Source organism: Leishmania infantum, chromosome 13 (genome assembly GCF_000002875.2).
Source record: "Leishmania infantum JPCM5 genome chromosome 13".
Lineage (NCBI taxonomy): Eukaryota > Euglenozoa > Kinetoplastea > Trypanosomatida > Trypanosomatidae > Leishmania > Leishmania infantum.
The window spans coordinates 620,851-643,725 of NC_009397.2; the positions used below are offsets into that span (position 1 = coordinate 620,851).

At 58.8% G+C, this 22,875-nt stretch overlaps 4 protein-coding genes across 4 annotated transcripts; all 4 read right to left on the reverse strand.

Annotated features, from left to right (window-relative positions):
* Nucleotides 1-1,664: 1,664 nt before the first annotated feature.
* On the reverse strand, nt 1,665-3,128 carry LINJ_13_1600 (hypothetical protein, unknown function; the record flags this gene model as incomplete). Its single annotated transcript, XM_001464137.1, has 1 exon — nt 1,665-3,128. The coding sequence occupies one exon, from the start codon at nt 3,126-3,128 to the stop codon at nt 1,665-1,667; it is 1,464 nt and encodes a 487-aa protein (XP_001464174.1).
* Nucleotides 3,129-4,974: 1,846 nt separating this feature from the next.
* On the reverse strand, nt 4,975-8,529 carry LINJ_13_1610 (conserved hypothetical protein; the record flags this gene model as incomplete). Its single annotated transcript, XM_001464138.1, has 1 exon — nt 4,975-8,529. One exon carries the CDS (start codon nt 8,527-8,529, stop codon nt 4,975-4,977), a length of 3,555 nt encoding a protein of 1,184 aa, XP_001464175.1.
* A 1,271-nt stretch (nt 8,530-9,800) lies between these two features.
* LINJ_13_1620 (putative ras-like small GTPases) lies at nt 9,801-10,898 on the reverse strand (the record flags this gene model as incomplete). Its single annotated transcript, XM_001464139.1, has 1 exon — nt 9,801-10,898. One exon carries the CDS (start codon nt 10,896-10,898, stop codon nt 9,801-9,803), a length of 1,098 nt encoding a protein of 365 aa, XP_001464176.1.
* A 3,045-nt stretch (nt 10,899-13,943) lies between these two features.
* On the reverse strand, nt 13,944-15,707 carry LINJ_13_1630 (phosphoprotein phosphatase-like protein; the record flags this gene model as incomplete). The annotated part of the gene is made up of 1 exon (XM_001464140.1): nt 13,944-15,707. One exon carries the CDS (start codon nt 15,705-15,707, stop codon nt 13,944-13,946), a length of 1,764 nt encoding a protein of 587 aa, XP_001464177.1.
* Nucleotides 15,708-22,875: the final 7,168 nt, after the last annotated feature.

Here is a 22,875-nt window from a genome sequence, read left to right on the forward strand (position 1 = left end):
AGGGCGGAGGGAGGGCTGCAGCGAGGGTAGAAGGAAAAGAGGAAAACGGCTGAGAAATGCGGCACGTATAGGATGACGGAAGGAGACGGCGACCCAAAAGGGTGAGCGGTGCAACACGAGAAGGCAACAGGTCGTGGTGTGGCGCTCCAGTCAGGCGGGTGGTGGAGCGAGGAAAGGAACGCAAGCAAAAGCTCAAAGTGTCGTACGCACAGAAAGGCCTGCGTGGTGGTGTGTGTGGCGTGTGTGTAGGGGGGGGGGGCTGGACACGGGGGGGGGTACTAATGCACGGGTGTGACTTCACGGGGGCAGAGGACGACCGACACACACACGAAGAAGACACGCAAATAAATAAACAATTGAAAAAGACCAGTATTACCAATATAAGGAGTTGAGGAGTCGGGGAGGGGTAGTGGAGGGAGGGGGGAAGGGGCAGAGCGGTAGAAGGGGATGGGCGGAATAGAGACTGCTTGCCTGAATACAGAGAGAGAGAGACGCGTCCTCGCCAAGTCAGCAGCAGCGACAGCAACAGTGTACCACAACGAATGGAAGAGAAGATGAAAACATAAAAAAGAATTGGGCGGACAGGCAAGGCAACTGAGGAAAAGGCGTGGCGAATAGTGCAATGATAACAGCAACAACAGCAGTCAAAACAGATGAAGAGGAAGGTGAGAGGAGGAGACAGCCGAGGCTAAATAAAGCAAAACGCGACGCAGCGTGGGTGAGGGAGAGAAGGGTGATGGTAGTGATGGTGCGGGCTTGATGTGGGAGGTTTCTGCACGTGTATGGGGGCTCCTGTGTGTATGTGTGCAGTTTGAGGGGCCAGGCGTGCCAGAGCGCGCGGGGCACGTGCGGGAGCGGAGCGTGAAGATGGGTAACGGAAGACGAGGCGAGAGCCCACCGGGTGGAACTAAAACACACACACACACTTAGAGAGTCGAAAAGTGAATCACGCGAACAGAAAAAACGAAACGAAAAAAAAAGAGTTCAGATAACAGGGGTGGCAATCACTAAGCACTCCCTTGTGATGGTGGCGGTGGTGGCGTGTATTTTCCGAAGGGAGAGCGCGTCGTGCGTTTGCGTGGAGAGTTGAGAGAACAAAGGCAAAAAAAGGGAAAGAGGAGGGAGGAACGGAATCAGAGCGAGGTGTGATGTGCGAGAGTCAACATTGAAGAGAGGGACGCATGGAAGAAGACCAGCGGGGGATGGTGACGGGGGGGTGCGGACCGCCCGATTTTGTCTGCAGTGCCCGTCACTTGTTGTCCTCTCTCTTCATCCTCTTCAGCTGACTGGCGAGTTGCCGTGCTCGCCAGCAGTCGCCTTACACCAAGGCCGCCGGCATCGCGCGGCCATCGTCAGCTTGGCGTGTATTTCCTTTTCGTTTCGTCTTTTTTCGCTTCTCCATCGCTACCCGCGATAAGAGCCATGACAGCAATCTTGATCGTCCGTGATTGGCTGAGCAGCCCGCTACTATGCGACCCGTTTCTGCGCACACTCAGGCGCCTACACGAGACTGCGCCATCGTGAAAGCGTTAGCGTCCATACAGCGCAGCTGGGCCCTGTATAGTTCCAAAGTGGCTGAGGGAGCACAAAACGAGAGCGAAGCAAACAAACCACACACAACACGGGTGCATGTATCCCACAAGGTCCGGCAACTCTGCTCAGCATCACAGCGACGTCCGCCGTGAACGAGCACCGTTGTGCGGCACCACTTCGCTTGCCGGGATGCCGAGGAGCACCTGCAGCTCTGGGTTAGCCGCGTACCACGAGGCGCTCATCCCAGTCTCGGCGCACGGCGTGGCGTGATAACCTTGCGTCACCGCCATGCGGCAGTTCTCTCTGTCGTCGTCGATCAGCACCAAGTCGGTGCTCAGCCACTTGGGCAGCAGAAGCGTCGACGGGTTCCACAGCCCGCCCACAATGTCATCATGGTGAACGGAGGGGGTCTGCGGAGGTAACGGAGAGAGGCCGGTGCGCAGGGAATCGCTGGCATCATCGGCGGCTTCAGCGCAGGTGTTGTAGGTCGGCCGCGGCTGCTGCTGTGGATGAATCCGACTCTTTCGCAGGCGCTGCTCCTCATCACGCGCGTTTCTACGCTGCTGCAGCTCTTGCAGGTGGTACAGCTTCCCCGGCCCCGCCACCGACCTCGGCAAGCACACAACATCGTCGATGCTGTTGAGATAGGCGCGGGTCGGTGGAAGAACGCGCGAGAGCAAGCACACAACCGCCTCAGCGACGGAGAGACACGTGGCCCACTGATCTGCCGTCCCTTCTGTCAGCGAGCAGATCGCCAGCTCATGCCCGTGTTGGTTGACAGCTTCACAGAACGCGCCTAGGAAATCTGCATCCACGAAAAGCGCGCGCACCTCCGCCGTAGTCGCCACCTGCGCGGCTCGAAGCGAGATGGAGCTGAGGGGCGAGCGCAGCAACGTGCCATCCAAGTCCAACACCACGAGCACAGGAGGCACCACCGTCGCATAACACGGTCCACTGCGTGGCCGCACCTCGCGGTGGAGCAGTAGTCCAGCCATAATGCAGCTTTCCTCGGTCAGCGCAGCCTCGATCTGCGAAAGCGACTGACCGCCAAGCGCCGCTGCCGGTAGCGAGAGGGCGGGCATCGTGAAAGTGGGCGATACAGCGGTCGAGTCCACGTACATGTCCACGGCATCGAAGAGCGCATCGAGGGCGTCGGCAGCGCTGTCCCACCAGTTCGGTGGCGAGGCTGCCGTTCTTGATTGCCACGACGGTGGCATCTCAGCCATCCCTGCGCTTGCGTTGCTTCGCGGGGGCGGCGCAAGCGCACTGTCTGCTAGCGTCAGCGTGCCCCCATCGCCGCAGAGGCCATCCTCTCCAACCGTAGAGCAAAGAAGCGGACAAAGCCGCGCAAGTTGGCTGATTAAGTGCTCGGCAGGGCTGCGCTGGTGTTGCTGTCGCGAACGCTGCTCTGTTCCGGCGAGCGTCTCAGCAGCCATACTGCGGCGTTCCTGCCATCGCGTGTGGTGGACGTTCCTGTAGCCTCCAATGTCGGCGGCAGCGGCCTTGCCAAGAATCAGCTCTGCCACGAAGCGGTAGCACTCGCGCGCCAGCTCGGGCAATGTCGCCTCCCTGGACGTCGCACACGTTTCTCTCATGGTCTCCGCGGAGGCGGCATCTCAAAAATGAGATCTGCACGTGAGATACTTCCCACGCACACGGGCACGAGTGTCGCGTCACCGGGATTGAAGAGAACCAGCACCAGAGCGCGCCCTGGCGTGAAGGTTGTCCCCGGGGTACGCCTCGCGGGCAACGCACACCGTGACAACGGAAGATGAATGCCACAGTCTAGTGCAGCCGAAGGAGTAGATGGGTTACGTGTGCAGATGCTTATTTATGTGAGTGTATGTGCGTCTCGCTACCAAGAGCAGCCGCGTCTCCTGTAGAGCAGTGCGGGCGCTCTCGGTTGCGGCTGCTTCCCTGTCTCCGACCGATGAGGCACACGCACACACACATAAGCCGCATAGCATAGTTCGAGGTGAAAGGATATGGAGGAGGCATCGCACCGGCGAGCAGAGAAGAGGGGAAGGGAGGGATATCATGACGAAAACAAAATGCAGGCGCCCAGAGGGGCATCGTCCCCCAGGACAGACAAGACCCACAACAAACACTCACGTGTGCAGGCAAACGCATCCACATCATGTGTGCACACCACTACGCGTATACCATCGCCAAGGTCCGACAATGTGGTAGCGAGGCAGGCGAGAAAAAGAAGAGTGGCATAGGCCGCTTAGCGCGCAGCCACGCTTTCGCGGCCTTCTCGTATCGTGAGCTGCTTCACTGGATCGCCCTTCGCCGTTGTAGCGCAGTCCCCGATGGCAAAGCACTGCTGATGGAAGACGCCAAACGATGCTGACCGATGCGCGAGAAAAAAAATGGTTAGTCCGTTTCAACGCGTGTGCATTCGTTCTCGGCCATACAGCACCGGCCACACGCCACACTGCACCCCCACCCCACACATCCGCGCCGTGCGCAGAGGCAGCAGCAGACACACGCCGGCACAGCAGTGCGCCGACTCAGTCAGCTGAGCACGGCCGCCGCCTCACACTCTACGCAGACCCTCTCTGCCGGTCGCCACCTGCTGCGCCCCTCGGGGGTGTCCCAGGGCCCCCACCCACCCACCCCACGCACACACACCAGTAGGCAGTGAGCGTCGGGCGGGATGCGCTCGAGTCACGCGGAGGCTTCGCCCATCACATGGATGACACAAGCGTGTGCGCTGTCGCAGGTCGCTCTGGCCTCTCTGCGTCGTGGGCACGGGAACCCCCGTCACCACCAGAAGTGGCCCGGCAGGGGCAGGGGGATAGAGGGGGGGGGGAGACGGCTGCTTTGGCTTCCCACCCACACACACACACAAAGAGTGGGTGGTGTGCGTGTGCAGCGAGGCCCGTGATACAACCGCGCAGAGGGTGCGTGCCCTCCCCTGGCCATCGGGAAAAGAAAGTCAAGAGATAAAGGAATAGAAGCAAGCAAGTCGACCTTTGGGAGATGGCAGATGAGGCGTGAGAGTGCGGTGCGGGGTCGAGGCGATGGGAGGATGGTGCGCGCAACACAGAAAGAAAAGGTGCTGATGAAAACAACGATACACTCACGCATTACGAGATCGACGACCTGAGACAGACAGACTCAGGCATACAATAAGGAGCGAGAGCGGGAAGCACACGCATGCGCACACACACACACACGTGCGCGAGATCTCGCAAGACTTGACCAGCAAAAGAAGGGAAGACGATCAAGAAACTAAAAGCGCGGGCACGCACGCACCAGGACAGGGCGAGGCACCTTCGCACCACAGTAGCCAAGGACATGCACGCCGTAAGGGAAGGCAAACGCCAGCAGTGTCGCGCAGTGAGAGGCTGGGTGGAGGGAGTTGAGAAGGTAGCCCCATATCAAGCATGTGTGTGTGTGTGTGTGTGTGTGTGTGCGTGCGTCGCTGTTGCCTACTTAGTGCGACCCGCCGCGCAGTTGGGTGAGGATAATGCGGTTCTGCTCCTCCAGCCTCGCGTTCTGCGCCTGTATGCGGGCAAGCTCAGCCGCCACCGCCGCGTAAGCGTCAGGCATGGGCTTCTGTTCACCAACGGCAGAGGATGCCCTGCTAGCGTTCGCATGCGCACTCTCGCCTGATCGCCGGACCTGGCGCAGCTGCAGCTGTGCCGCGACTGTCGTGAGGAGGTCGGGGAGTTCGTCGAGCTCCGCTTCCTCAGTCGCTGAAAAGGACGCGTTACTCGCGGAGTCCGGCAGGTCGCTATGCTCCAGCAACTCCTTTAGGTGCAGCAGAGATTCCCGAAGGTGGCGAGCGTGCACAGTGAACTGCTCCGTCGTCATCGTGGAGCTGCTGCTGCCATTCGGGCCACGGTGCGGCTTCGCAGCCACCGCCAGCCGCTCTTCGTGCTTCAAGTATAAAGGGAGGAAGGAAGGCTTTGCACCACGGCTGCTGGTGGAGCTCCGGATGACGGCATCCTCCGCATCCGACAGCAGCCGTGAAGAACCGCGCTGTGCGTTCCGTCGCTGCGGCGGGCTATCGGGGCATGCGGCAGGCTCGCCAGCACCCGTTCTCTTTGGAGATGCCGACGCGCTTCCGTTCCTCGAACCTTCGTTCGCATCTTCTACGCAAAACTCCCCACTGACGCCTGCGTCAGCCGCTGCCGCCACGCCGGCGCGGAGCACCTGAGAGTCCACCGTCAGCTCCGACACATCAACCGCCGAGGCAGCCAAGTTCGCGGTGGCCGGCGGGTCCGCCGGTGTCTCGGTTTTTTGGCGGTCACGAGGCGTGCGCGACAGCGCCGGCACACTGTCGTCTTGTGAGGAGGGCACACTCGCCTCTGCGGCTACGATGATGGAGGGGTGGGGGTGCCGAGAGGGGCCCGCCGAGCGAGGGGTGCGTGCGTGCTCGCCTGCCTGGCTGTCGCGCTTCTGACGTGCGTAGAAGCCTGTTAGCTCGTCAAAGCGGTCACTGAGTTCGCGGCTGGACGGGGCGCTTGCGGAGGCGGTGCGGCGCTGCCTGCGGGCCTCCGACACTGCCTTAGACACGCCTCTTGCCTTCACGGCGGGAGCGAGGGGGGTGCGGGCGGGGCGCCGCTGTGCTGCGTTAGAGGCCTGTGCTGCTGATGGCGCAGGGGGTGGAGCTGTCGACGACGAGGGAGCTGCGCTGCTCTTCTTCGCTACTTCTTTAGGGGGTGGAAGCAGCTTCTCCGCATCGTTGTGAAGGGCTGCAGCCCGATGCAGTGGTCCAAGCTTGTAGAGGTCGAAACAGCCAGAGCCGAGCGTCCACACAAGCAGCTCCGAGTTTTCCTTGTCCTCGGCGCTGCATATGGCACGCACCAAAGTCGAAATAGCCCGCGTGGCGATCAGTAGGGGATTGTCGCCGTTCAGCTGCCACGCCGAGAGGCGCGACCCGCGGCAGACCACCACGATATCCGGCCGGTGCATCACCACGGTGGCCACTACACACACGTTGGCACCACTTTCCTTTTCAACCGCCTGTGCAGCCGGTGGCTCTGCGAGCGACTTCACAACCCATCGCGATGCACCCTTGGCCTGCACATACGCGGAAGTGACCGCACCAGCCACGATCAGGCCACCCTGGCACGGCACCACGTGCTGAATGGCATCTGCATGCGTGTAAGTAGGCGGGGCAGATGCGTGATCGCCCGCTTCCGCGCTGTTGCCGAGCGCGGTAATGGATGCGCGCTGCACCGCCACGACTCGGTCCGCATCAGTCGCTGTGGACTCAGGCCCCGAGGTGTCCACATCGCCGCCGCTATACACAACTAAAGCATGCGTGCCAGCAGGCACCGAGGCAGAGCCGCTGATCTCGATCCTCTCCAGCTGGAGAGCACGGCTGCCAACGCCGCTGCCACCCTTCGGCGTCTGCGCCCAGCAGCACCGGTAGCGACGAAGCTGCAGCCCCGAGGGCCAGCTCGCCGCTGCTGCCGCTGACGACGTAGTCAGCGCATACACGACATCGCCGGTGGGAGAGCTGGCAAGGCTGACGATGTTTTCGTCCGCGTTCGTCGCTGCACTGCCCAGCTCGGCTGGTGTTCCCGGTGCACGACCGTAAGCGACGAGAGCGTGGCGCGCCGTGTCGAACAGCACCACCACACCAGCGGCAGGGTGCAGCGTCGCGCAAGTGGACTGGTTGCCAAAAGCGGTGACAAGTGTGCAGCCGGGGGGAGAGACAAACATGAGCGCCTGCGGGGTCCACCAGCACCACAATGCTGAGTTCATGGGCCAGATCTCCGCCGGCGCTGCAGGCACCAAGATGGGCGGCGTGAAGACAGATGCGCGGCGCAAGCTCATCCGCTGCGTGCCCGTCTTCGGCTCCATCGAGTAGAGGGAAAACGCGCCGCCTTCGTGGAAGAGGACCAGCACGCCATTCCCTGCACTGGCACCATTTGTGAAGACATGCGCACCGCTCGCAGCAACAACCGAGTCCTCGTGCACTTCCTTCGTCGCACCGGCATCATCGCTGCTGGTAGAAGTGGCGGCGCCGAGCACGTCCTGCCACTTCACCTTGCCCTGAAACTCCCACGTCTCGGCCTGGAAGAGGCGCGTGATGGAGCCGGTCAGCATGAGGCTCTCCTTGCCAACGCAACACAGCGCCGTGGCGGATGACACCTTGCAGTCCATCCACCGCACCACTGATCCGGTGGAGCCGTTGAAGGCAACGAGAAAGCCGCTGCTTGCCAGCGCCAGGTAGGTTTCCTCGCCCTCCACCGGGCTCGCCATACAGCACGTATACTCAACGTCGCACAGCTCCTCCACGGTGCTGCAGTGGCGGCTCAGCACCATTAGGCGGTTGCGTTCTCTGTGCTTGGGCGCCTGGCCATCAGCCGGTGCCTCTGCACCGCCAGTCGCAGCAGGGGCCGTGTATTGCACGCTGAACAAGCCAATTTTGCCGGCGCTGCAGGCAGCAAAGGAAAGGTCGAAGGCGAGACTGCACATGCTCTGAAGAGGCCCCATGGCGCCACGCCACAGCAACGCCTTAGTGTCGATACTCCAGAGCGAAAGCCGGTGCGGCGTTTGGTCGAGCGGTCGGCTGTGCAGCAGCGACGAGAACGCCAGGTAGTTCGCCTCCTCTGTGAAAAGGAACGTGGCGCCGTAAGTGCAGTCGCCGGTCACGGTGCGCGGCAACTTCGTTGCCTCCGTCAGCGCGGGATTCGTGAGAGAGGTGAGGTAGAGGCCGTGGTGGGCCGTGCCGACGCACAGGAGGTCTTTCTCAGGGTGGCCGACGACAAAGCTGATGCGCTCGTCCGGCGAGGCGAGGACGCGCAGGCGCATGGCATATCGCCAGCGCGCCTCCGCAGAAAGACTACTCGGATGCTCCGCAAGCACGTCGACAAGGGCGATGCTGTTGTCGGTGGCGGCGTACACGACATAGCGGCCACGGAACGCTGTGCAACACCGCGACGATGAAGTGACGGCGTGGCCAACGCGCCACGTCGGCAGCACAACCGGTGACGGCGATGGAGACGCGGGCGGCGAAGACGACTGCTCCATCGCAACGTATAGGTGTGTGTGTGTGCGTGCGTGCGTGTTCGTTTCTTCGAGCGAGAAGGTCGAGAGTGGAGGGAGAGACGGAGGAGAGATATGGACGGAAAAAAGGGGGGTGGGTGCGATGGAGGAGGCGTTGCCCCTTCGTGGCTACGCCTCCTTCAGCTTTGTTTTTTTCGCCGTTTTTGTTGCTGCGCCGTTCGAAGGGAGGCGCGTTACACACGCACACCCGAGGAAAAGCGTGCCGGTGGGAAGACGGAAAAGGGAAAAGGGAAACAAAAGGGTGAGGGGCGCGAAGTAGCGAGGAAGCCGAGATGCGGCGGCGGCAGAGCGGAGGGAGAAAAAGAAGAGGGAGCCCCTCATGCAACCGGGACGCCGATCGCGTGGCCCCATGAAAGGGCCGAGTCGGCGGGACCTCAAAGGAGATGACGACTTGCAGGGGGTCGAGGGAGGGCGAAGAGGCGCAAGGTCGTCAGACACACCCAAACCGACACACATGCATGCATATATATGCTCGTCCCGGTACAGCTGCGCCGTGCAGCTAAAGCCTCTTGGCAATGACTGAAGGCAGCAGTGAATTGCATGCGTGGCACTAGCAAGAGAGCCGTACAAACCGACCACGCCAGCCACGGGTGTACCGAGTGTGCACGTGCTCCCCTGCGCCGAGAGTACGCCACCTGCACGCCCTCTTCCGACCGTTCGACTTCCCGTGTCGATTTTGTTTTTCGTTCTTTCGCGCAGACTTCTTCCGCCGTTTTGCACGCTCTCCCCTGCGCGGCGCAACGCCGAGCGGAGGCAGGCTGAGAGAAGGCGGGCAGTGAGGGGGGGGAGGCGCACAGCGACAGGCCCCCTTCACCACCACACGCACACAAATAAAGAGCGAAACGATTTACAAAAAGAGGAAAAGTGGAGGTGATAGGGGGCGGGGGAGCGCTCCGCCCTCATCTCACACACGCACACGCACATACGTACAGCACACAACAACGACCGACGAGAACAACAGCGGGCAGGCACGCACACTTAAACAGGAGAAGATGGGAGAGGGGGTGGGGGCAGGCGAGAGCGACTCTCCCTTGGCCCTGTCAGGACGACTCCGGGAGGAAACCACGAGGGAGTGGAAAAGAGTAGCAGTGGTACGGAAGATGGAGAAGAGGAAAGGCGGTAAAGACGTAGGAGGTGCAGAGACAGAAGAGAGAAGAGGGGAGAGGGCATCATGCCCACGTACACATACGCACCAGCCTCCCTCCTCTCTCTCTAGTGCGCTTCGGTGCCCCCTCTTACAGAACTTCGCGCATTGCACACGCGGTGGGCTCGTCAGAGTCCAGGAACTGCTCAAAACGTCGTCGTGCGGCGTTCACGTTGAGGCGATGCAGCTCCACGTTCACTTTCGGGTCTACCGACACGACCAGCACGTGCGTGCACTCCGTAAACGGGCACAAGAGCGCCGTGAACGTCTCTGTAGCGATGCTCAGTCCGCCAAGACTGGTCGTGTTGTTCATGCAGCTCAGCTTGAAGTGCTTCACCGTCTCGCTCACCTCTGTCGTGCGCAGCTCCCCGTCGCCCTGCAGAAACAGCGCCTTGGAGCCATCGTCGGTGGCCTTGCGGTTGATGTGTGTCAGGCATAGAAAGGTGCTCCGCTCGTACAACGCCACCTCGGCGGCGTCGCACGCCATCGCGATGCCGCGCATCGTCTCCACCAGCACGTCGCGGTGCGGCACTAGCGAGCGCACCACCGAGCTGTAGGCCAGGTAAAGCGAATCCGACCAAATGCTGGTGCCGAAGAACTCGATGTCCATGCCGTCGCCAGAGTCGATGCAGTTCAGAATCTCTTGCTTGCGTGCCTGGAAAATCTCTTCGCGGACGTCCTTGTGGATGAGGTCGATCTTGTGCAGGAGCACGAACACCTTTGCCTTGGGGCTGTATTGGCGAATAAAACGCATTGCCTCGCGGAAGTACTCCAGCATCTCCGGCAGCTTCCAATCCGTCGTGGCGCTGCTGCCCTCGCCACCAACGCCACCAGGGCCGCCGATCCCGCCGTGGCTGTCACGGCACATGCTGTTGATATCAAACACAAAGAGCATGACGCCGACGTAGCGGAAGATGTACTCCTTCTGGCGATTCAAGTACTCCGTGACGTAGCGGTGCTGGCCGCCGCAGTCCCACAGGTTCAAAAAGAGGTTGCGCAATATGTGCACCTGGCTCTGATCGAGCGAGATGGTGATGCCGAGTCGCAGCGCGTCGCGAGGGAGGTAGTTATCGAAAATGATGCTGCGCATGCACGTCTTTCCGGCTCCGCCAGGCCCCATAAGGAGCAGCTTCTGCATCTGCTTCTGATCCATATCTGCGTGCGCACATGCGTAGCGCGGAAGAATCATGCGTGGTGCTGCTCAGCAACCAAAAGGGGCATCCGCGCGTGGCGACGTCTCCTCGGGCGTCCGATGAGGGAGGACAGGCGATCCACAACTCGAGAGGCGAAGGAAAAGGGAAGGGAGGGAGGGAGGGTGGATGGAGGAGGAGGTCAAAACAAAAAAAAATCAAATAATACATATAACGGCACCAGAAGCCGTGGAGAGCGGCGTGTGCACGAGGTGCTGTGCCGCGCCTGCGCAGTTACCTTTGGGGTTGCGTACGGCAGTGCACGTCTTAAACGATGGATGGGCGTCGGAGAATGGGCAGGTGAGAGGAAAACGATAAAAGAGAACGGGCGGATGGGTATACGGCGCTTAGGGGCAGGCGGAGGGGGGAGGGGTGGAGAGGCCGTTAGCGAGGGGCGCGCAGAGGAGGTTCGCACGCGGTCTGCGATTCCCTCCTTTTTTTCCATATCATCTAGTCTCGTCGCTGCCGCTGAGCACGACAGCGCGCAACCCTCGCGCAGCAAATGCGCATACCGCAGCAAAAGGAGAGGTGACAGGGAAGACGAGGCATGTGATTTGGTGCGAGAGAGGCAGACACCGGGAACACCATTGGACGCCATGCTGTCCAACGAGCTCACCATTACTCTTCATCCACGGCACTCCCCCTCCTCCACAACCGCCGCAACCCGCTTGCTCGGGGGAAGTACAGAGAACGCGGATTTATGGCCGCTCCGCCTCCTCGTTCCTGCTTCTGCTTTCCGTGTTGCTTTCCTTTCTTCTCTCCCTACTGCCTTCGCCCCCTTCCCTCAACACAATCCGCATTCATTTTTGCTTCCTGTGCCTGCTTGTGTGCGTGTGTGCACCATGCAGACAGCAACTCTCTCGGAGACACGAAAAGAGAGCACCACACGAGGTAGGCAATGATCGAAGCGGGTGGACGACGGAAGGCGAACGACATCACCGCAGCGCGCGAAACGGCACGGAAAAAAAAGCAACCAGCCAACCGCTAAGGAAACTGATTCAGCTGCCAAAACACCAGCTCCGCTACCCCCCCCCCCCACACACACACCCGTGGCACGCACGCACGCGCATGGCACCACGCGGCGAGCAAGGGGAGAGGAAAGAGCAGAGGACGATAGGGGTTAGGCAACAGCACAGCACACACACAGACAGGTGCGCACACACACACACGTGCATACACACAGAGGAGGGAGAGGTGGGCATGTGGAAGTGCATGCATGTCCGCAGGAGCGGGTGCACTTGCGTGTCGGTTTAGCAAAAGGAGAAGGTAAGGGGAAGAGAGAGCGAGCGAGCTCGAATTAGTCATCAGCATTCACTTTCCAAGTAACGCCTTCACCGTCATATATAGCTAGATGGGCAGCGGAGGGAAACGAGAGACACGCACGCACGTGGCAACGATGAGAGAGAGGGAGAGGGGAGAGGTGGTCATGAGAGGCCGAGAGAGCGGAGCCACCTCGACCACGAACACGCACGAGACAAACCACAAAAGAGGGGGCGTGCTTGAGGCGACGCGCACGCGCACACACTTACTCACACGTAAAACACAGACGCATGCGCGCTAAGAAAGAAAAGGAGACAAGTCCTGCGCATGCGTGTCACCACCTCCACCTAAACGGCTCTCGCTTACACACACACACACACTGCAGAGCTGAGGGCAAAAGACAAAAAAAGGGAAAACCGCAACACGCATCATCACAGAGTCTCCAGAACACCGAGCTCTCTTAAGCAGTGAGGCCGTTGTATAACGGTAACGGCAATGGGCACACGAGCACAGGTTGCCTTTTCTGCCAACGCGTGTGCATTCGTTCTCGGCCATACAGCACCGGCCACACGCCACACTGCACCCCCACCCCACACATCCGCGCCGTGCGCAGAGGCAGCAGCAGACACACGCCGGCACAGCAGTGCGCCGACTCAGTCAGCTGAGCACGGCCGCCGCCTCACACTCTAAGCAGACCCTCTCTGCCGGTCGCCACCTGCTGCGCCCCTCGGGGGTGTCCCAGGGCCCCCATCCACCCACCCCGCGCACACACACCAGTAGGCAGTGAGCGTCGGGCGGGATGCGCTCGAGTCACGCGGAGGCTTCGCCCATCACATGGATGACACAAGCGTGTGCGCTGTCGCAGGTCGCTCTGGCCTCTCTGCGTCGTGGGCACGGGAACCCCCGTCACCACCAGAAGTGGCCCGGCAGGGGCAGGGGGATAGAGGGGGGGGGAGACGGCTGCTTTGGCTTCCCACCCACACACACACACACGCAGAGTAGGGTCCCCGGACCCTGTGATACTACGCTGAAGTGGGCAGCGGAGATGTGCGGTTAGTGGAGAGCAGCGGTCAGGTCGGCGGCGAGAGTGCGAGTAAGAGCACAAAAGGGTTCTTTACATGCCCCCACAGACACGCGCAGAAACGGACCAGCCCAAAACGCGCATTCACAGCCTCATGCGTGGAGCATGATTTGGTGCACATCACCGCCTTTGAAGGGTATACGTACGATCATGCGTGTATGCGCGTCTTCCCGAGCACCTTCGGGTCTGTGGGTTTGTCGGAGACAGAGGAGAGAGTGGTGAGAGAACGGGAGAGCAGAGCGACCATACATGAAATACATCGATAGATGCACTGTTCTCGTTGCACGCGAGAGAACAGCGAAGAGGATCGGGGAGTGCTTTCGCTGGTGTGCGGAAATGGAAGGGAAGCAGGGAAGGAGTCATAACAAGTAGAAGTGGGCACGCCGAGTGCCTTCCTTGTGCCTGTCCTTTGTTGCTGCTCTTGTCCTTGATCGAAGGGCAGAAGAAAGGGAAGGGCACAGCGTGGGAGAGCAGCGACCATGCATACATGCACGCGTGTGCACACGGACCGGTGTTCACAACCATGTTGCTTTCATTGTCGTCGTACGAGAAACGTAAAGCAGGTGAGCGGTACGGAGCCCACAAAGCATGCTGCAGAAGACAACGAGGAATCGAAAGAAGGGGGAGGGGCGCACGCCCGGGCACGTAGGCGTCGCCGGTAAGCCTTTTTTGTATTCGCAACACCGACCACCACTACCACGGCCTAGTAGAAGAAAGAGGAGTGTGGAAAGCACGAGTCCAGATACGTACAGTCCCTCTCATCGCAGCTGTCGTACTGCTCAAAGGACGGCTTGTTCGCCTCTCCTGACACTACCATGACGGCACCACGGTTATTGTTGATGCCGCAGTAATTCGGTGCGGAAAAGACTGTCACGACGCGGTCGTTGTGCGTCCAGAAGTACCCGTCCATCGCCACCTGGTGCGCGCGGCAAACGAAGTTGAGCTTGTTTCTGCTGCAGAAGTCGCTCGACGCAGCAGGGCCAAAGTCCCACCCGCACCCTCGCGAGCTAACAGAGAATAAGCCCGTGCCGATGCACGGGTCGGACCAGAGAAGGCCATCTACAATATCGTGCGCCTCCTTCGACAGATCCCCGGTGCCATATGCGCGGCGATCAATGCTCGCGATATCCTCCACATTCTGCAAAACCGGCGAGAGGCCGCCGTGCGTCACAAAGAAGCGCATGTACAGTGTCTGCACAATCGCGGCCAGCGGTAGGTCGAGGAACACCTTGTTCACGGCGCTCCACACCGCCGTCCCGGCCGCGGCGCCCAGCGACGACGTCGCCTCCGTCAAGAAGCCGTACACGCGCGACGTCTTCTCCTCCTCGTGGTTGCCACGCGTCAGGTAAACTAGCGTCGGGTATTCCACCTTCAGTGCCAGCAGCAGCAGCACCACCTCCAGGCTGTGCGGGCCGCGGTCCACGTAGTCACCCATGAACAGGAAGCGGCGGTCGCGTCCGTCGGGGTTGCACCGGCGCCGGTCGTACTGCTGGCAGAGCACGCTCGTGTAGAGGTCCTGGAACTGGCCGTGGATGTCGCCCACCACCACCAGCGTGTCGTGCGCTACCACCTCCAGCTCCAGCAGCGTTGGCTCCTTCACTAGCACCGCCGTCGCCGCAGCGCACAGCTTCATGATGTAGTCCTCGTTGAAGAAGCTCGCCTGCGTGTACTCGTCGCCGTCCTTCTGCGATGCCGTCGGGGCACCGACGTCACCGCGCTCGCCACGGCGCAGCAGCCACTCGATCAGCGGCAAAAACTCTCCGCTGCGTGGCGTCGCACCGAAGAAGCGCTTCTCGCCACTCCCTTTGCCGGTGCTGGAGAGAAGCGGCTTATCGTTCTCCAGGTCGTCAGCGATCGTCGACGAGCTCTCCGAGATTCGCAGCCGGGGGCCGGCGCCGCAGCCTTGGGGGTTGTTCCCAGGTGCGAGCAAGAGTGGAGAAATCCCCTTGCCGGAGTTGTCTAACGTCTTCAGGAGGCAGTTGGAGGTGGCCCACGAGTCGGCGGCGTCAGCGTGGCATGGATCAGTGTTCATGTTGCCAAGGAGGCTTGAGACCTTAAGGCGACCGTTGGCACTGGTGGCCGGCACTGACGGCGAGTTCACAGTGGGTACAGCTTCCTGCGGTGCACCAGGCACCGGTACCCCGATACAGCCACTAGGGGTGGCGCAGGCGTTAGTCGCGGGCTTGTTGCTGCTGTACGTCGACGAGACAGGGGAATGGATGCCCTGGATGTGGGGGCTACGATCGGTCAGGTAGTACTCCACGCTCCCCGTCACGACACGAGCGACGTTCAGAGACGCGTCGCCATTGGTGTTGCTGCTGCCTTTCCCTGCCGCGATTGCGCCGCGAGCGCCGGAGGTAATGGCTGAGGTGTCGCAGCACGCGGGACGCAAGACGTGCACTTTGCCTACCGAGTCGCCTCCCTCTTTAGCCTGACGCGAGATGGCGAACGGCAGAGACGTTTCCATAAGGGACGCCGCACCACAGAATAATAATAATACTAAAAAAAAAAAAACTGCACAACGTTGTGTATTCGGGTGTGCCACCTCACGCACGGAGAGTCAGGCGCCGTGGCACGCAAGAGGCACACAAAACAGCGCGAGAGTACGCAAAATAGGAACGCTCAGCACACGCACACACACACGAAACGTTGCCCAAATGAAAGACGTCAGGGATGCGAAACTCACTCACCAAAAAAAAAAGAAGGACGAGAGAGCCACTCAAACCTGATGAGGCCGACAAAGTAAGCGGAGGGAGAGGGGCGTGAAACCCCTCTAACGGCAGAGGAGCAACAGCCACAGCACCCGCAACACACACACACACAAGCAAGCACGCAACCAAAACAAGAAACACACAGAAGGAGCGAGGGCAGAACAGAAGCCAATGTACTTATATCGAGGTAGAGAGAGAGGAAGATGTCGATTTACAAGCAGGGAAAGAAACGAGACACGAAGCGCACCGCCTGACGCAAAAGATTGACAGGAAAGCAGGGCAACGACAAAAAAGTGGTGAGAGAACAGAGAAGAGAGGGAAGGGCAGGCGGGACGGAGAGAGGGGGGCGTGTCTCTTGAGCGACAAGGACGAGCGGAGAAGAAGCGCCAGAGAAGCAAGGCACGAAAATACGAGCACTAAGCACGAAGGGAGAAACCCCACGAAAAAAAAACAAGGGTTAGACCCTACGGAGTGGGCCCCTCTCTGCGTAAAGCGTGCAACAAGATATGCAGTGCAGACGAAGAGAGGAACGCGATCGATTCTCTCGTTATCGCCGTTGGTTTTCGTTTATGCGAGTCTTTATGTGTGTGTGTGTGTGGGGGGGGGGGAGGAATAGGGCCAAAGCCCTCCAAGAAAAAGAAGGGCCCGTAAGTCACACGCGCGCACGCAGAGAGAGGGGCGTTGCAGGAGCCTTCCAGAGAAACGAAGCAAAAGAAAAAACGAGCCCCGAATACGGCCTACAAGCGAACTTTTTCCTTGAGAAATCAAAACCCCCAAAAGGAAGCAGGGAGGGGCTGACTGCTGCTCGTTCTATTCGCTTCGATTAATGTACGCACACACACACGCACACGAGGCCCGTCTACAGCAGCGAGTCGGCAAAAGGGTGAAGAGAGAGGGGGGCCAGTGAACAAAGACGTGCAAATACACGCAGGTGCGCGCGCACACACACACACCAACACCGATATATAAAACAAACGCTATCGCAGTCGCTCTCACTGGCAGGCACGCTGGAAGGGGCGTGTGCTGCTGCTGGTCGTATTATCGGCTGTGCGTGCTTGCGTGGGTACGGGTGTGCGTGTGCAGAGCGAGGATGACACGAAGAAAAAAAGAGAGAAGGGAATGTGTATCGATCTCTGTGAGCCGTGTGAGGGTGAGCCGACGCTGTTGTCTGTTCTACCTTATGCTTGGTATCTTGTCGTTCGACGAGTCCGGAGAGCCAGAGAGCGAGAGAGGGGGAGAGTTGTCTCGGCGTGCGATACACGGCAACAATGCGAAAAAAAAAAGGATCAACGAAAGGGATGCACTGGCGTGGGGAAGAGGGGGACCAGGACACAAGCACACACACAAAACAACAACAGAGCAAACGAGAAAATCAAAGGAGTCGACGATGGGAAGGAGGAGGGCCAGAGAGTCAGCGATGACAGATATATATATATATAGATCTTTTTGATGGAGGTTGAAAGAAGCGGAAGAAAAGGAGCAAGAGAGAGAGAGAGACACACCCAACAGCGAGGGGCACAAGAACGATTTTGGCTCGGTCCGCTGAGCTGTCTGTTTTGTCTTTTCTTTTTCGAAATCGACTCGTGCGTGCCTCTGATCCAGAAAACGGCTGTTTCAGTGATGTCGAGGAAGTAGAAGACCCGGGGAGCTTGGGGAGAAGACACTGAGGGAAGGAGGAGGAGGTAGGGTAAGAGTTTTGGTGACCACTGCGTGGGCAATCGAGGTGCCGCGAGAAATACGCAGTGGGTGGTGTCTCCCTGTCGTTTTCTGATCAATGGCGAGCGTTCGTGTTCTCTTTTTTTTTTCCGCAGTTGTGCGTCTGAGTGCAGCGCGTCTGTGCCCGACTTTCGCACTTTGCTCCGTTCGTTTCGCTTCCTCGTTCGTATGCACGTGTGTCGTGATGAGCACCACGAAAAGGTACAAGCAAAAGAAAAGGTTGGCCAGTCGTGTAAGCGCGCACACAGGAGCGTGCGTGTGCTGAAAGACAGGCAACGCGGTGAGACTTCACAAGGTGAAGGCTATGAGAAAAAAAAAAAGGGTGAGGCTCAAGCAGTGCTCCCTTGCTGCGTTGCAACGCGCGAGAGTGCACACACTGATGCACACACCGAAACAACGACAGCGCCACGATGGGGAAACGCGGTGCGGAGGAAGGAGGATGGAAGGAGAGGAACGGTGAAAACACTTTTGAACGTAAAGCTAAAAGAGAGCGGCACAGCACAGCAGCAATAAAAAAAAAGAAAGCAGAGATCCAGCCCGGGGCAGACTACGAACGTGCGTGCCCGCTAATGACAATCACACGCGCGCACACAGACACACAGAGTGGGGTAGGGAGAGAGATATCAGAAAAGACAGAAGGGAGAGAAAAATGCTCGCGCGCTCAAACTATGATTCGAACGCAGAAATAAAAAAAGGAGGGAGAGCAAGAAGTATGTGTGGGTCGGTATCCACGACAGATGTATGAGTTTCTGTCGGCGTGTCGAATCGATACAATCCTTTCCTATCGGTCAAGCGAGCCAAGATTGATAAAAGAAAGAGGAGCACTCTCGCGTTTTTGTTTTGCTGCCTCTCAGTTGATGGAGTGCGCAACGACGACAACGACAACACAAGTAGCAAAAGAAAAAGAAACCATAACAAAAAAAAAAACTGCGCTCCACGTTCGACTACGCTTTCGCTTTTCCTCACGTGACGCTCTTGGCACTGCTTGCTCCTCTGCTTCTCCGCATCCACCTACGCGCACGCGGACAGAAACTCGTAGAAATACGAAAAAGAGAAGGTTCGCGTAAGCGTGAGTCTCGAGACAATGTCACCGGCTTCTTGCTTTCTGCTGCTGGTTTCTTGGTGTTGACGGCTGTGAGGGGCGAGAGGAACGGCCCTCCTTCCACTTTGATTGGACAACGCGCGCCGAGTTCTTTTTTTCTGATGGCCGTCGTCTCTTCTCCCACTCGCTCGCTGTCAGCTAACCACCACGGCGACTGCAACAAAAAGGCAGAAGAGGGTCGCAGGGAAGCGGGACGACGGCAACGAATGTCGGAATGATGGCAGGCAAGAGAGGGAGAGAAGGGAGCGCCCCGTCTCACTGGAGGTGGTGATGAGCGGTGTAGCGTGTGAGGGCGACGCAGAAGAGAAACCAAGCACACCAACGACGAGAGAGAGAAGCAAAGGTGGCAGCCCCCGTAGGAAAGCCAAAAGACTGAGATACAGTGGCAAAAAAGAGAGACAGAACAGTGCAGAGATGGACACTGTGTAACACACACACACACACACACACAGATGGGGAAGAGGAGCCTACAACAAGGAACGAGTAGAATAGAAGCGAGAGGGGGGAGGGAGAGAGACACGCAAGAGAGTTTACGTCAGCACCGGCGCACGTAGAGCGCGTCGTCGGTACCAAGAGAGAAACAGAGTCGCAGAGCGTTGAAGGAGAAAGGAGCGGTGAGCACAACAACGGCACAAAAAAAAACGCGACAACGTAAGGCGGTGTGAGGAGGGGACTACAGAAGGAAAACAAGAACAGAAAACCTATATCTATATATATAGATAGATAGAGGGGGAAGCAGCCGCGATAGTAAGGCACAACACGAGAAATAAAAGAAGAAGCGGTATGCCAAATCGTAAAGAACGCGCTAAAGGAGAAGAAACACGCTTCAACTACCAAGAAGTGATGGAGATGAGATGGAAAGGAGGGAAGAGGGGTGGTGGTGGTGAGATGAGTGGGCACACACACAAAAACGCAAGTTCGCCCGCGCACGAAATAGGAATAATAGTAAGAAAGGATAAAATAAAAAAAGAGGAAGAAAAATTACGGAGGAGACGTCGGAAACACGTAAAGTAGAGCCGGAGAACCAAGAGCCCTACACAACTCTATAGGGAGGCAGCGGTGGGGGGGGGGCGAGCAAGAAAACGGAGACACGCTTGCGAGGACAACCAAAAAAAGGGAGACGGCACAGCAAAAAGATGGCGTGGGGTCCACCATACAGAGCGAGAGAGGGCGCGGCCACGCACACCCACAGAAAACAATACAAAAAGGGGAAGAGGAGGGAAAAAATCGGGCTATCGGCCTGTCAGAGCACAGAGACCAACGCCTGGGGAGACTGAACAAGAAGCGGAGGGAGTTACAGAACGAAAACTAAACAAAAGCGGGCAAGCACGTCAGGATGTGTAGGACGAAGACACATAAAGAAGGGCGAAAGCCGGAGCAACGCACCAGCACACGAAAACCGACACAAGCGCACACGCGACAACACAAACGTGCTATGGGCCACAAACACACACAAGCCGGAAAAAAAGAAGCAGGGATTGAGAAAAAAAAAGCAGAGTGAAGCGGCGTGATGTACAAGCCGAATCAAGAAACAGAAACACGATGAAGCACACAGTTCTCCCACCAGCAACGGAAGGAGAAGCGACAGAGGCGCCAGGGGGAGGGAGGATAGTGGAGGGTTTGGAAACCAGCGCCGCTCAGACGTGCAGACGAAATGGGAGAAAACAGTAGAGGACCGCCTGCAGAGGGAGAGAGAACACTTGCGGATAGAAGAATGGAGCTTGCAAGGAACGGCGGATTGCAGAGGGGAGAAACTACGTGTGTTTTTCGCCCTCGGCGTCGGTGGTTCTCTTGATGGCGCGGGTACCTCAACTTGTGTGTGACCCCGATGTGTGTCTGGCCAAGATGAGAGGGGCACGAGGGGCGGGGCGGAGCGGAAAGGTGGCAACTGGAATAGCTTGACTTTTCCTGCAGACCCTCCCAACGTGAGCGTCACCTTGCGTACTACTGCCTTCCTTCGCTGGTTGGCTGCAATCAGTGTCTGTAAGCCCCACTGTTCGTCTCCGTTATTGAGTGACAGGGGTACGAGAACAGAAGGGGAAATACACCTGCTCGGCCCTGTTACAATCTCTCTCTTTTTCTTGTTATTTCCTCTTTTCCTGATGTGTGGCTTTCAATTACCTGCTTGGGCGGCGATGCGTGTTTGGGCGTGTGTCGTCCTCCTCTTTCGACTGCAGCTTCGTGCAAGGAGCGTGTGGAGAGCACAGAGCGGAGAGAGAGGGATGGGGGCAAGTTGAAGGTGAGTTGGACGAGCGTACGAATGGGGGATGTATGTCCCGTACGTGTAAAACAGATGTGCGCACTCACACAGACACGGGCAGAGAAAAACCAGCAACAGGAACGAAGTGTGTATATACAGATATACAGATAGAGATATATGTATGTATATATCTGTTAAGACGCTCGTCGCCAACGCTGCGATACCACGGCGCGAAAAAAAAAAGAACAAGAAAGCGCAAAGGTAAACGAGTGAGAGGATGGAAGATAGATTGGTGGAGCGTATTGCTTGCTTCTTTGGGTGCACGTGAGCAGGTGTATGTGGAGGAAGGTGCGAGAGGAGGGGGGGGGTGCCGTGGCGGGGGTGTGAGCGGCAGGAGGAAAGGAGCACCGAGTGAAGAAAAGAGTTAGGCATGTGCTTGCGGGAGGAGGGGGCAGCAAGGCCCAATGCAGCGCTGTCCAAGCGGCAGGCATCCTGTCGTGTGAGGCGGATGGAGGAAGGTGATCCAAAACGCACACACATACATGTTTTGCACGCTCGTCGTGTTTCAGGACACAAGCACAGAGCGGCAATGCACCTCTCGTGGCACGTGTGCGCGGCTCGTTGCTTGCATCACCATGGGTTTTGCTGCTGGCCTGCCAACGTTCAAAGCATATATATGTATGTGCAGAGACCCCAACATCATTTTTTCTTCAGCGTGTCGTTCTACTACGAACGTGCCAACCAATAGACGCATACACACAACCACAGCTCACCTGCCTCTGCTGCACTGCGGCTGAATCTCCTGGCCGCCCAGGACGAGCCGTCTGCCGCCAAATCGAGGTCATGTGCCTCGCGGGCACGCCTCGATCCGAGTGGGCCGCCTTCAGGGCCCTGCTCCAGGGGGAGGGGGCGGAAGCGGTGGCGTCTGTCGCGCGGGCAATAGCGGGTGGTCCGGGCGCATGCCGGATGAGCTCAAGGGGGAAGCTGGCCAGGCGCCGGTAAGGGCCCTCTGAGCCCCTGTGCCCTGCCTGCATGCCACGCCTCCGCCCTCAGTCGCCCCAAGCCGCGGCACCCCATAATATGGCGCGGCGGCTCGCCACACGGGAATCTGGAGGACTCGCTGGCGCCATTCGGCATGCTCTCGTCACGCTTCCGGCGCCTGTGCCTCATCAGCCCACCCGGTCGGACGTGGGAGATGCCGCGTATTTCGCGCACATGCACCTTTGGGCTGATTGGTGTGGATCTCTTCGCATCTTTTCCGTCCATCATTCGTGCTCCTCTCACCTCTCGATGCCTTGTCTGGGCGTGAGGCACCATGCAAGCTGTGCTTGGCAGCGCGCGCGCGGTGCTCGCATTTTGCGCCTCACGCGGCCAGCTTCAGGACGGCGCTGTTGTCTGGGGGTGCGGAGGACGCTGTCTCCATCTTCCACGTCCGTCGAGGTCATGAGGGGCGTGCGCCTGGATGGCTTCCCCGCATGTGCCTCGGCAGGTTGGACGCTGCCATGAGTCTGTGGCGGCGTGGGGTACTCCACCTCTTGAGCCCACACGCCCTTGGCAGGAATGGGTGTTTCAAGTGGAAAGGGCCCGTGCAAAAACATGTGCCGGCGCACAAAGAGACCATAGCTTGCACATGTGCATACACCCAAGCAGCATCAAGCATGCAGAGTTCAGCATAGTAGAGCGCCCTGCTTATAGCGACACCTCCTCCTCGTCTTCACTAGTAATGTTGGTGGCCGCTTTCTGCCGTACGTGGCAAGCTCCGCTGCTCACGCAAGGCAACCACAAGAGAGAAGAGACGGGCTCTGGCCAGCAGTGAAGAGGCAGAACGAGGTGTGCGTATCGAGAGACAGAGGAGAAGAGAGCCCTGCGGGGGCACACAAAGCAACAACACGAAAAAAAAAAAGAA